A 15,310-nucleotide genomic window follows, 5' to 3' on the forward strand; every position below is an offset into this window, starting at 1 on the left:
ATTACTGGACCACTTATTACAGTATTGTCATTAGAAGTTCTACAGCAAGTTTAAACCCCACTTACTTCTGTATTCCCTCTGATTTTACAAGTGTTCTTCTCCTGATGAATGGGAATTAATGATAAGCCTCTGATCTTTGGTCTTTTAGTTATGGACTGTTTTCTTGCTTTTCCAGCAGGTGGCCATATATCTGCATGCTGAAGAACAAAATGATTCCTTATTTTCCATGTGGAATTTCATAAATGCACAAAATTCTTTAGTATGTAAAATTCCCTTGGAAAAAGCCATATACTGCACAATACCATGCCCTCATCTTGTGAGAGAAAGGGAAAAACACTATGATGCTTAAAATTATGTTAATATTTCTTAAGTTTCTTAAGATTTCTTAATATTTCTTAAGTCTGCATAATGTTGAGTGAAAATAACCAAAATACATAATTGTCATGTATCAAACATCTTCTTTCCTTAATATTCTTCTCATTATCCTCAAAAAATAGAAAATATCACAAAATATGGCATACATATATATCGACTTGTTTCACAATTTCAAAATTCCGCAGAAGCATGCTTTCAGGAGTCCCAACAAAATCTCTGAAATAAGATAAAATTACCTCAGTGTGCAAGCATTTCAAAATGTGTTCCTTGCTGAAGTTCAAGACCGAAGTGCAGGGTACAACACTTGGGTCACAACAACCCCATGCAGTGCTACAGGCTGGGGCAGAGAGGCCAGAATGTGGCCCAGTGGAAAAGGACCTGGGAGTACTGTTTGGGAGCTACTGAACATGAGCCAGGGTGTGCCCAGGTGGCCAGGAAGGCCACTGACACCTGGCCTGTGTCAGAAATAGCGTGACCAGCAGGACCAGGGCAGGGATTGTCCCCCTGTACCTGGCACTGGTGAGGCGACACCTCAAATCCTGTGTTCAGTTCTGGGCCCCTCACAACCAGAAAGATGTTGAGATGCTGGAACATGTCCAGAGAAGAGCAACAGAGCTGGCTGATTGTTTTTTTCCCAAAAAGGCTGATTAGATATTGGAATATCACTAGTCATCACCCTTGGAGGTGTTTAAGAAAAGACTACATGTGTTACTCAGTGCAATAGTCTAGTTGACAAAGGGGTATTAGGTCATAGCTTTGACTCAATGATCTCAAGGCCCTTTCCAAACTAATTGATTCTGAGATTCTGTGAAAATTTGTATTATTAATTTAGAGAAAATAATTACTTAACCTAACCTATGGTAACAATACGTTTCATCCAAAACACAATGTACAAATATGCAGATCCAACTGATTTCAACAGTAGTCTTTGCTTTAGCTTGACTGAAAAGTTTTAAGTTTCACTCTGAGTGAAAAAAAAAACTGGGAAGAGAAGGGAAGTAAAAAAAAAACATAAATTACTTACTGGGCATTTCAAATTTGAGCACATGAGCTCACATTCCGCAGGTAATGTTAATGAAAACCAGAAAGACAGATTTGAGGACAAAGTATTTCCAGACTGTTTTACTGAAAAATCATCAACATGAGATTCTGTGAATGAAAGGGAATGTCCAAGGCCCACAGCTAAATCAGCACAACTTTGAAGGAAACTGGCAAGCCAGGACTGCAAATCCATGAAGCGCCTCTGTATTTAAAAAAATAGATGCGGGGCTATGATCATACTTGCAGTTGGTCTGCAAGTAAAAACAGCATTATCATTAAAAAGCCATCAGAATCAGTTCATTCACACATGATGGCTGACTAGAAATTGGAAGCCTTGGTTCCAAATTTAGAAAAAGTATTTTGTAGACTTGTATCTTGATGGAGTAAAAAATTCTCACGCATGGCGTGACCAGGGTGACGCAAAAGTCTGTGATAAGATTTCTCTCCAGTGACCATTAAAAATATTTTCTTCCAATGAAATGAGAAAGTATTATGTGAAAGAGCAGCTCTTGTCAACCAAAATCAGCTTATTGTAGATCAAGATACAACAAACAAACGCAATCCAGAAAGTGATGGAGAAACTTTAATCAGCTTCTGAAGAAAACTGTCTGCCTTAATTCCCAGCAAGCCTAAGGAAACCATCCCTGTCAGTTAAGCAGCCTGATTTCCCTCTTGTGCCTGTAACATTTCTTAAAATAGAACTCTGAGAAAGTATATAAAAAATACTAGCAACGTATTAGGCCACATAAAAAATGTATTTATTCATAGTTTTGACCCCTCTGTTCAACTGCACCTCATGGTAGTATAATGTGCCTCCAGCTGATCAAAGGCAAGGAAACTGGAAGAATACTATTGTGTCCATCTTCATACCAATTAATTACTTCCAAATGTATGCTATGCATGTCTTAAGAGATTTTGTACAGAACTATTATAGAATTCAAGAATCATGTTTTTCAGGATGGTTTTGCATAGAACTAAAAGAAACATTGGTCCTACTTCAAACACTTAGTACGTACCAGCTTGATATGGAAGATTAAGAACCTCTGGCTTAGCTTGATCCCCTGTATCAAAGTACTCTTGCCACTAGATTTCAGCAGTATTTACACTTTGTTATTTATTGTTATTACTCTGCACTATTTATACTACAGGAATAAATAGTATCAGACAAGAGGAAAAAAATAGCTGTAGTACTAGTATCTAACTGATATTAATTACTAATAAAGCTTTACTCTGCTCAAGCACTGAGGAGAACAGTAATATTGGCTTATGTCCCTCTTAATTGCACAAGATCATTAAATGTCAATGTCTTAATACTTCAAAACCAAGTATTTTTCAATTTCCAATCTATGTTATTCCACTGGCAAAGAAGATGTGCTGCCTGCAGTCTCCCTAATGTATGCTCAAATACAGTGACAACATATACAGTAAAAAGCCAAGCTGACTTCCCTAAAGATGGTCTCAACTTGAAAATTCTAACTAGAAATAACCTCAGTTGACATTTTACAGTTTTCTGGTTTAGAAACAGGATAATGTGTGTCTGCTGTTGTATGATACAAGACTTTTTAGCGCTCTTATAGCAAGCTTTACCTATACGAGGCATTGCATTCTTAAGGAGATTTTCTCTGTAACGAAGTAGTAGATTGCAATAGGGACAATGCACTAAATCTGCATCATTAGCACATAATTTCTCATGTAGTTTATAGACTGAGAACTTTACTGATGTCCAAAAGACTGGCAAAAAAAAAATCTACAATTTCCACAAAAAATCAAGCTATACCAAAAAATCCTTTCAATGTTGTACTGCTAATTAATTGTACTGTTCATTCACTGGAAAAAAAATTATAAATAACAATATGAATTCGTAGCAATTTTTTTAATGTACATGAAATGATTTAATTTATTTTCTTCTGTTAGGAAAAATTATCCTGGACATTGAGCAATGGCTCCCAATATTGTCAAAGGATCATTCTGCATCTGCCTGAGCAGAATCCTAACAGACTGTCCTTCATTGTGATTTTATGTCAAAAGGACTTCAACAGTTACCAAGCTTGCATGAGTTACTTCTAAGTTTCCTATATCAATAACCTCTGAGCCTATTTGCTGTGACACTGCTCATGTTATGCCCATGAGATGTATGCCAGCCGTTTCCATAGAAACCACAATAGTCACTTCAGTTAAGGGAGCCGAATAAGACAAGAATTTGGAAGTCTTACTTTCAAGGCATGCATTATACTTCTAGCACCACTTTCTTTTAGAAAGCTGCTAAAGTCTGTATTTCAACAGCCTTGTGCTCAGCCTACTTTATGCAACACAAAGCTCCCAGGTAATCATAAATCTAGCAATGTTTATTCACAGTGATATCTTGCAAAGCTCTTTGAACATCATGGGAAAAAGAAAAATATGACACAGATACAAAAATCCTGTTAAAACCTTAAACTATGTTCCAGTCTCCTGTCAAGCTGAATTCTTCCCATCTCACTTACTTCCACTTCTCCAATGTAAATATTAAACTCAATTTCCATATGACACTCAAACATATACCCTCCTTAAAATCTCATAGCAAGCAGAGTACTTAATTTTGGATAAAGCCTACCCAACGCAATGAATCGGCAGTGCTAACTAAGTCAACCTGGATACCAGAGAAATAAAGCAATATTGGCACAGCTCTTCAACAGGTCTAGTTCACATCACTACACTTTTAAACATGACACCCTTCTTTCATGACTACTTTAGCAGCATCCAAACTAGTGAGCAGAGAAATAGCACTCAGGTATTGTGGCAGACAGACACACCTCTGAGGTCAATGGCCACAAGAGCTTTCTGCAAAAAACCAAAAAAAAACAATTGTCCTTCTTTACCAAGCTTCTCCACAACACAGCGGGATGGGGAGGGCAGATGATGCCAGAATCTAATGTTCTTACTCAATCTCAAAGCACGCATAGTCTTCATGGGCTAAGACACATATTTTGGCATTTTTAATGCATGAAGTATTCCAGAAACTTTTATATATAACACATGCACATTTAATGGAATGTTCATAACAGCAGAAAAAGTTACATTTTTTGATCAGATCATTACCTGTGCCATAAAAATGCTGATCATCCACTCCATCTGCACATCTTGCCCATCACAACATATATACCTAGAACACAATACATATTAATATGGAAAACAATGGAGACTCCTGTTACAGTTAAACATATTAAAGAATAGGCTTTAAACTACTTCAAATGGTGCTTATATTCATTCATTCCGTCTATATTTATTATTAACACTAAAAGAAAAAATAGGGATATATAAATACTTCAAATTATCACTTTGAAGACAATGACTGTGCTTCATTTTAAGCATGTGCACAGGATTAAAATCTATCATTCTAACTTTATGACTATAGTTTGCTCTTTGTTCACAGAAGGAAGCCAGACACCGAAACCCAAAAGATGAACCAAATGTATCAATTATGTTCCTTTATTTAAAAACCCAAAAATAAAATTCAACATGAAAGAAAACTAACGCCCATTAGTTTTCAAACACTTATTTTGCAATTGAATATTTCAACAAATATTAGACAGTGAAGTTAAACCAAGCAGGTGTTTCATGTTTACCTACCACTGGTGTTTTTCAGAAAATACTGCAAGTCCCCAGCTGAAAGACAGAAGTTTTCAAAAATCAGTTCCATGAACAGGGACATATTCCTCAAACTGCAGAGATTAATTACCTTTATATAGTCCTTTTGATTTGAAAAAATTCAATTAAGTTGCAAAGTCTAAACATGTACTGCAAATCCAGAATAAAGTTGTGGGTTTGAGGATGGATTTTGTTCATTTCCTCACAATTGATTCACAGTTAATGAACTTTCTGTACTAGACAAAGGGTTACAGCAAAGCACTGCAGATGACAGTTGACTACTTGCCTCATTTTTGCTGTGGCTGTGTTTCAAAAAGGTGCTGGAAACAAAACTGCCTGGTAAAGAGTCCACTACAGTGTGCAAGTCACAGAGAGAAAAGAGCTATGCTTGTATTATAAACAAAACATGATTTGATAGGGATTTAATAATTGCTAGGGAAATGAAAAGACAATGGGTGCACAATGAAACCTCTGAGGTGAAACAGACACTTCTGGAGATCCAGAAGAGACTTGGTAAGCTCTGCTTTTGAAAGTAGACTAAAAATAAACCTCATGGTAAAAAAGAAAACCACACACAAAATAAAAAAACAAAACAAAAAGCCCTGCAAAGATTCATTTACATAATCTTTTTACTCTTATTTTGGACTAATCTCCTACTCATTCTGCACTTGAATTAAAAAAAAAAAAAACATGCAAAAAAGCCACCAATGCTTTCTTTAAAGTGGCTAAGCTTTGAAATTCACAGACCTTTTCGGGGTGTTTTGATTTGCTAACTGTAAAGGAAAAGTTCAAGCAGATCTGTTTAAAGGCTACAGCCAACCTAGACTCCCTCTGGGATAAGATCCTATGTGCATTGTCTCAGTATCTCAAAGCTTTGACCGAACAAGAACTGGAAACATCTGAGAAAAACAGGTGTCATTTTTCACTGCTCTTTTCCTGAGAGATAGTCACTGATGTTTGTAAAGGGCACTGTAGTCTTCAGCTAGCAGAAACATCAAAATAACAAGGATTCTGAAAAAGGAAAATCCTTTGCTGAACAACAGGAACTGCCAGTAAGGGCCATGACTAGCTGTTTTTTTCTTCTCTCGAATCGAAAGTGTATCCACCAATGACATGCAGGGCATATACCACAAAACTAAGTGAGCTAGGAATGACCATATCCACAAGAGATAATAAATGCACTTTAGATTACAAAAAGCCAATCAATAAAGTAATTTCCTAGCACAGATTAGTTAACATGGAACATGAAAACAGATATAGGAACAGGACAAATAATATTACAGGGGATAATTTAATTCAGCATAGTGCTATAGGCTTCTTGACTTTTGCTTGTTCCACAATGTTCTATGCTACCCTTTATTGATGATACTACAATACTTTTTACACAGTGATTCTTTTCTATTCTTACTTTGTTGGTGGCTTCATTTTCTTCTTCACTCCAAGATAAAGCTTCAGTGAATTGACAGGCAACACTTTTTCAGGTTTGCTAGCCTGCAAATAAAGTAAGATTCTAATTATTGTATCAGGAATGTGCCAAAGAGAAAATGCCTCATGACTGATTTCACAGATCAGTTTCTTTCATGGAGTGCACCTCTCTTTTCCAGCAGATCATTAAAATACTTTGTCTCTTTCTTTGCCATTAACAAAGTGTACCAATTACTATTACAAGAAGTAGACTGATGAAGAACTTAAGGTTTACATGAAATCACAAAACTGATGAAATGATGAAACCAAATGAAGATTTGGTGCTATATATGAACAAATACTCTTCAAGAAAGACAGGAAGATGGGAAATGCCATTGCCCTCTGTTAAATAACTTCTTATATGGAATCGTGAGAATTTTCTTCAGATCAGAGAATGGTTCGGGTTGGAAGGAACTTTAATGATTATCTAGCTCCAACCCCCCTGCCATGAACTGCAACATCTTTAACTAGGCCAGGTTGCTCAGAGTCCCAGCCAGCCTGGCCTTAAACACATCCAGTGACAGGGCAACCACAGATTTTCTGGGCAACCTGTTCAGTGCCTCACTACCCTCACAGAAAAGAATTTTTCCTAATACCCAATCTAAACCTACTCTCAGTTTGAAGGTGTTCCCTGTTGTCCTGTTGCATTGCACTCTTCTATATTCTATATTCTTCCATATTTCTTTTCTAGGCTCCCTTCAGGTACTAGAAGGCCACAAGTAGGTCTCTTTTCCAGGCTGAACAATCCCAATTCTCTCAGCCTTCCTTCATAGATAAGGTGCTCCATCCCTCTAATTGACCAGGTAGATCCCTTTGGACTCACTCCCACAGCTCCATGTCCTTCCTGTGCTGGGATCCCAGAGCTGGATGCAGCCCTGCAGTGGGGTCTCACCAGAGCAGAGCAGAGGGGCAGAATCCCCTCCCTCCCCTGCTGCCCACGGTGCTCTGGATGCAGCCCAGGACACGTTTGGGGCTTTCAGGGTGTGAGTGCCCATGGCTGGGTCATGTCCAGCCTCTCATCTCTAAGTCCTTCTCAGCAGGGCTCCTCTTGACCTGTTTATCCCCCAGTCTGTGCTGATAGGAGTTGACCCGAACAAGGTGCAACACCTTGCACTTGATCTTGTTAAACTTTCTGAGATTCCCATGGGCTTACTTTTCATGCTTGTCCAGGCCCTTCTGGATGGCATCCTGTCCCCCAGGTGTATCAACCACACCCCCACCTTGGTCTTATTTGCAAATCTGCTGAAGATGCACTCAATACCTCTGTGTCATTAATGAACATATTAAGTAGCACTAGTCCCAGTAAGGACCTCTGAGGGACACCACATGTCACTGATGTCCATCAGGGCTCTGAGCCATTATCATTACTCTCTGGATGTGACAATCCAACCACTTTCTTATCCAACAGTCCACTCATCAATTACATCCCTCTCCATTTTAGAGAAAAGAATATTGTGAGGGACCATGTCAAAGGCTCTACAGAATTTCAGATAAACAGCGCCTGCAACTCTTCCCTTGTCCACTGGCATAGTCAATTCATCATAGAAGGCCACTAGGTTGGTCAGGCAGGACTTGCCCTGTGCTGACTGACTCAAACCCACAATCCCTGGTTTAGCCAGTGCTTCGTCCATCAGGCCACTGGTGCCGCTAAATCAGGATGAAAAAAAACCAAATGACATCTTCAAACAACCCACAGAAGTCTCTGAATAACATTTCCTGACTTTTATGGGACAGGGGATGGGAAGGGCCGGGCTTTGTTCTTCCTGGTATCTTCAGAAAGGGCAGCCCAGTGAGACAGAAGGAATCAACCTGGTTTCTGGAGAACACCAGTAATGGGACTTTAAGAGAAACCTACATAGGACAAAGAAATGGGACAACAGGAATCTCATTAAATTTAACAATTATATATATAAATTCCTGCATAGGTGAAGGAAAAAATCCCTTCAATGAGAGAGAGTGGGAGGCAGTTCTGCTGATAGGGACCTGAGCATGCTGGTGGGTGTCAAGCTGGGCATAAACCAGCAGAGTATCCTAACAGCAAAGCTGGTGTCATTTTCCTGAGTTAGCAGAAGCAAGTGAGTAGGTGGAAGAGAGTGATTCTCCTCCTTTCCTTTACTTGTGTGACTGCATCTTTTGGGTCCTTGAGAGAGAAAAGAGAATCAGCAATCTGGAGAGGGTTCAGTAGGGGCCCAGCAAGACATGTGGGGGCTGTAGCACTTGCCCCGGAGCAGAGGCTGACCTAACTGCAGCCCCCAGCACCTACAGGGAAGTTACGAAGCAGATCAAGTGAGGCTTTTCATATTGTGAGAAGACTACATCTAAGGACAGACAAACTTTCCCCCATGAGGACAGTCAGGTACTGCAACAGGCTGCCCAGAAGGGTTGTGCAATCTGTCCTTGGGGGTTTTGAAGACTTTAACTGATTAAAGCCATGCACAACATGTCCTGACCTCGGATGCTATCCCTGTTGTGTACAGAAGTTGGACAGGATCCTGAGGTTCCTTGCTTGCTCCTTCTTGAACAAACTACCTTTAGTCAATCTGCAGCAGATATACACCCACCCTAGGTATGAGAACTGAATGTGACTGGAAGATGAAATGCTGAAAGGAAACAACAAATGCACACTATTACAGAGAAAAACTAATATTTAACACAACACAAAAGCATTCATTTAGTACTCTTAGGTCAAGTGTTTTAGCTTTCAATTTAGAAAATAATACACCAAACAACTTAACAAATCTTATCATCCCAGTACACAAAGCTACTCCCTAGTGTTTACTGTCCCTGGATTCTCAATTTCCCATTCTGCAGCTCTCAATTTCTAACACTCCACTGTGGGAAAAAAGACACTTAAGGGAACTTAAGAAAACAACAAAACACAGAACACTTTTATGGTTAGTATTCTTGTGTAACTTCCTGCTCAAAAGAAGGGTACTACCAGGATGAAAAAATACCCCTGCAGAATATACTATTAAGTTAAACAACTGCATACTTCTCAAAATAATGCACCTTAAGGGAGCCATTTCTTTGTCTGTGAGCTTATCTCTTAGCAACAGAGCATTAAAGGGGTAAATTATTTCAGTCAATTAGCACAATATAGTAATTTAGCATACACTATTCATGGAAACTTTCAATGTTTTTGATAATTGCTCTTGAAAAAGAGAAACACTGAACAGAATGTATCTCCACCTGCTTATACAAAGTTAATTTGCTATTAAGGAGAATTTATAAATTAATTAGTACATGTGGTCTTATTAACTACAGTTTTCCATCTGCAATGTCAAGCATTCCCACTATTCATTTCTAAATATGACTAAAATAAAACCAAGATTATTAATGATAGATTAACATGTCTCAAAAGAAAGTAAAACAAACTCATATACTATTTGATCAGAAAGGTATTGCCATTTGCATTAAAAAAAAAAGTAAAGCCATTTAAAAATAAGTGTTCAAAGCACCTCCTGAGTTGAAGAATTCAATTTTTTATAAATTAGAATGGCTGAAAAAAGGAGATTATAAAGTGGTGCAACAATTCTGTCATAAATTCTTTCCAAGATACTAATTAAGGTTTTATAGGCATATTAATTTATTCTCACATATGTGCCAATCTGAGTTTTAGCATTAATTTATAAGAAACTATTTTTGACATTCTGGGGTCATTCTAATTAAGATTGTATCCACAGCTTCACACAGTGCATTAGCTTACCTTAAATACAAACTGCATACACTGAAACACACTGTTTTAAGAAAACTGCCATGAAATATTTAAAACGGAACCCCTCCTGCTATTAATCATGACTAAATTCACTTCTATGGAATTCTGAGGTATACCTAACTTAATTATCAACACTAGTTTTTAGAGGATTGAGAATACATCTGCAGTTGTTGGGAAGTGGGGAAACATTGTTTCTTATAATCTGTTCTATCATGAGACGTGCATGTACAAAAGGCCTGTTGCTTGAATTTTTAAGGCGTTTGTGTGAAATAACAAGAAAAAAATGGCATGCACTCACTTAAGTTCCACACCACTTCTGCTGCAGCTCTCTACAGCAGGTTTTCAAATAATTTAGTGTCAGCACAAAGCACCCAAACATTGCTCTATTTTTAATTTTTAAAGCTTATAGTAATGCTTAACTGCAATAGCTAAATGACAAGCACACACAAACTCCTCCTACTAACACACCTGTGAAACAGCAAGACAAAAATCTTATACATCAACCTCAGATTCTACAAGTTGCCATTTAATATGAGAAATGTTGATCTGCTTGCCTTCCTTCTCTCTTTCAACAAAGAAAGCTTAGTGCAAAGTTTGTTGGAGAGTTTGTCTGCTGTACCTTCATATCCTTATACAGAAGCAAGTTTCCTTCCCGTAACACAAAATAACGGTCTTGAAATTTGTTTCCAGACAATAGTTTTGATGGTTCTTCCTTGTACTTCAGATTGCCTGCTTTCACGCTACCTTTGTCACTTTTCTCTACCAAGAAAAAAAAAGCATATTGTTAGAAAACTATACAACAGTGGAAGTTCCTAGTTTTTAAGTATTATTGCATATCAAAGAATTATATTGCTAAAATTGATTTGGTATTATGTTATATATATAAAAATAATTATATTTATTATATTAATACACACACATATATATATATACACTATATATTACATTTCAATACATATTGTATATTAATTTATTCTATGTTCATAAGGAAGACATTCTTAAATATACATGCCATTATTATTTTAATTACTGGTGAGAAAAAAGTCTTTTCTGTTTCGCTTCTATGATAACATGTGAAGAACCTACCAACAAACTTTAATTCAAATGTTTTCAGCATATATTGTGTAGTTTTCAGCATATAATGTGTAGAGTATGACATGGATACTTTTAATCTCTGTGCTTAAGAGAGGCAAAAAATTTAAATAAGGATCTGATTTTGTCATGAGTCTGCCCAGATTTTTTTGTTTGATTTAAAATACACACAAACTCGCACATATTTGGTAAAATTAATAAAAAACTCAAACAAAATACCACCTCCCACACAAACCCAAACTAACTTTGCAGTCAGTTTCATAAGCGTTTAACTTTGTACTGAGAAAATTTTTATCTAAAAAAGAAAAATACCAGAGCTATCAAAGGCTTTTAGTGTTAAAGACCAGAGTTCTCAGTGCATTCCCAGCAATTTAAAATCTGAAATAAAATAATGCAAAGAAGTATTACTAGTACATATGAACTACTGCACCACCACTTCTAGCTATTTTTAGGTTTCCTATTCTGCTCAATATATGTATATTTTTTCACTACTTTATCTGCTTTTCCCAGTAAGTACCCTTACCTAGGCACTAATTAGAGTCATTGCCATGCTGCTATGACTCATGAATACAAATTGAAACTCAAATGGCACTTTAATAGTTAAAGTGAGGAAGATCAAAAGAAAAGACAATAATTCCTATTGTCTTTATGGAAGAACACAGTATTCAGCTGAATTGTGAAGTATTCTTTTCTCCCTGAGGTAAATAGTGCTGGAATCAGACTGCGGACATGAGAAGAGAGCAGGTAGGCAGATGCAGCCTTCTCCTCCATTCCACTCAATACCATTTCACCTTGAAGAGGGAGCCAGATAATTCCTTTATCCCCAAACACTACTATTATGCCTCTTATGCCTACTATTATGCCATATGTTGGCTTTCACCACCTATTATTTTTAGCTAAGTGTAGGTACTTCCTATAAGTCATTCACTTATTTAAGAAATACTGAACCAACTTGTTTAGGAGTCAAAAGCCAATTACTCAATTGACTTTTTTATACTTTAAGCATCTGATATCAATACTGTATTATTAAGAAGCAGCACATGATAAAATATCTAAGAATAAGAATCTAAATCCAGAATCAATACCTTTCAACTATTAAAAGCAGAAATTACTTAGAAGTCCTCAGTTACAAGTGCAAATATACATGCAGTTAAAAAAAAACAGTGATGTGTTCTCTCTATGCCAATAAGAATATTTATTTAATGTTCAGAATAGAATAAGAATCCTTATCCACAAAAACACTTTTTTCCTTTTTTTTTTTCTTTTTTTTTTTTTTTTTAAACTATACAAAATGAGAGTAGCAGGATACTTTATGAGAGTAGCAGGATACTTCCACATCTGTACCAAGCTGGAAGATTTTAAATTTCTGCACACAACTTGCAACAGGACAAAAACTCATTCTAAACTTCACAGCACTCCTATGGCGGCAAATCTGTCAAACACTTGATACTTACAAAGTTATTAGAATCTCCTGAAGGAGGAAAAAAAATTCTCTAAACTGATGATATTCCATACACTTTAGAAGCTAGCATTTCATTAAGTAAACCGAGAACAATAGGGATATGTCCTAATCAGTGTATATTTTTCCAGACACAAACTTTACAAAACATGCTAAACTTGCTAGAACTTTGAAACTAGGAAGTAGGTACACTTAATCCATGTAGGATTGATCCAGCTATGGTTTAGAAGTTTGCATTTCAAAGAATATCTCTGAATAATAGCCCCTGTTCACAGAAACCAATACTTACCACTCAAATTATACAACACTGTACTAGAAAAATTTCAAGGACCTATATACACAGACTTTATAGTAAAAATAATATTTGGTTTTCTAACAATGAAACTTTAATATGAGAAATTTTAGTTACGGAGAAGAAAAAGGGTCTTGAAATAGAATTAAGCTGTCCTGAGTATCTCTTATATCAAAATACAGTGCACACCTTGCCCTAGTGACAGCACTTGAAAGAGTGCGCCTACAACAAGCACAAAAAACTATGGAATAAATTGTCAGGAACAAGTAACTAAAGAGCTGGGATAAAGTGGAAAACTCACCACAAATGTACTGAAACATATCAATACAAATAAACTCTTTTTTCCTTGAAAAGGAAAGTTGGTTTCAATACAAGAGAAAACATACCTTTATACTTCAGTCCAAGGTTTGGATCATAGAATCACAGAATAGTCTGAGTTGGAAGGGACCCACCAGGATCATAGATTCCAAATCTGGGTGAATGCCCCATACAGGGATTGAGCCCACAACCTTGGTGTTATTAGCACCCTGCCCTGAATGACTGAGCTCATCTCAGTTGCAGAACATGAGAAAATAATTTAAAATGGACAGGATGAGAGTAAGTATCAAAATTAAGAATGTACTATGTATAAGGAGCATGGGAAAAAAGTTACACTGACAGAGAAGACTATGATAAGTTGTCAAAATTTCTTAGGCTCGCTATTGAACCAACATTATTTCAAACAACATTACAGACTCAGAAAGAAAAAGGAGAAAAGTGCTGAAAACAAAAATCTCTCAGGTAATATTAACAGAAAAAAAAGTCAGGAATATATTAATTAATCTTTAAGATTATTACATAAATCAGGGAAGCACGGAATATTCATGGAATTAAATTACAAACATTATATGATCACAGTCCTATTAATTTTACTGCAAATTAGGAGGACATCCATCCACCCAGTTGCCCATTTGTATGGGCTGCATCCACTCTTAAAAAACATACAAATCATAGTGGTTGGACATCTGGCCTCAGGACAGGGACTTATCTGCATATAGAGTGTAACAGACAGAAAAGATTGAGGTCTCCCCTTCTTCCTTCAAGCCAGCAGTTATTTCTTGTGCACTTTGAGATGGAGAGCCCAACCATAAATGCCTTGTACCTTAAACACTGGGAACATCCCTTCCCCAATGACTGCAGTCTGTATATTTTCTCATTCTGACACTATGTAGTGATGGATTCACAAGATTACTCTGTCACGTGGAGTTTGCAGACATCAACACAGTAATTCTACAATATGGCAGAAATTTTCCTTTTCAAATCACTGAGAAAACCAATATAATTTATTTGATAAGGTTTTAATTATTTTAAAACAAAGATTAAAAACATCAATGAATGTAATCAGTAAAAAGACAGTGTGTACATTAAGATCAAACTGAATGGAACTGATGCACACTACTGCTGTGATAGGCTGTGAGAACAAATGGATGTAAAATCTAGGAGCCAGGAAGGAGTGCAAACAGCAGCAGATCTCCTTTAGTAGCTTTACTAAAATGTAGCTTTACTACATTTTGTAAATTGACAGTAATCTAATCCTTATGTGCTCCTTAGAGCAGTGATTCACACAATCCTTATGACCCATTCCCTTTTCTGATTATATCTCAACACACACCTAGTGAGGTGACAGGAGTTCCTATATCAAGCTTTTATTGAAGTAGGCCATTTCTCTCCATTCATGATCTGCTATCACACATTTATTGACAGTGAAACCCAACCATAAAAGTCATGAACAGCACACTTGTTCAGGTTTGTTCACATTTGTGAAATATGCTTTTACAGGAATAAAGCATGGCGGGAGAAGGCCATTGCTTTCAGAAGAATAAGCACAATACCATAAATTTATACTGAATGGAAAGATTAACATTTCCATGTATGAGAAAGAGAGGAAATGATAGATATATTTGAATGAGTCATTAGATAAAATAAGATGAACGTTAAACCAGGCATCATGTGTTATCATCGCACATTATACAGTGATAGCACACAGGATTTCAACTGCTTGAAAACAGGACATAACTTTTGAACTCCTAAACTTCCACTTCTTGCAAATTACATAGGAGACTTAAAGCCAGGTATTATAAAAAAAAATAAAACTAGGGCAATGTTTAAACCATATATTTTCCTTATACACTTACTTGATCTATATTTAAAGTGTCAGCTCCCTTTTAAAGGCCATATACTCTCCAAATTATTCAGTTGCTTGAGT

General features: G+C 36.7%; 1 protein-coding gene across 1 annotated transcript in view; it reads right to left on the bottom strand.

Moving 5' to 3' along the window:
- ARAP2 (ArfGAP with RhoGAP domain, ankyrin repeat and PH domain 2) overlaps nucleotides 1-15,310 on the bottom strand; it is a 112,052-nt gene that overhangs the window by 4,112 nt on the left and 92,630 nt on the right. The window contains exons 28-32 of the mRNA XM_088163252.1: nucleotides 10,842-10,981; nucleotides 6,452-6,534; nucleotides 5,026-5,061; nucleotides 4,495-4,558; nucleotides 66-197 (exon numbers count right to left, since the gene is read on the bottom strand). Of these exons, the coding sequence (XP_088019378.1) occupies nucleotides 66-197; nucleotides 4,495-4,558; nucleotides 5,026-5,061; nucleotides 6,452-6,534; nucleotides 10,842-10,981 (455 nt within the window). The remainder of the gene's footprint in view (nucleotides 1-65; nucleotides 198-4,494; nucleotides 4,559-5,025; nucleotides 5,062-6,451; nucleotides 6,535-10,841; nucleotides 10,982-15,310) is intronic.

The sequence above is a fragment of the Sturnus vulgaris genome, chromosome 4 (genome assembly GCF_052056855.1).
Source record: "Sturnus vulgaris isolate bStuVul1 chromosome 4, bStuVul1.hap1, whole genome shotgun sequence".
NCBI classification, from domain to species: domain Eukaryota; kingdom Metazoa; phylum Chordata; class Aves; order Passeriformes; family Sturnidae; genus Sturnus; species Sturnus vulgaris.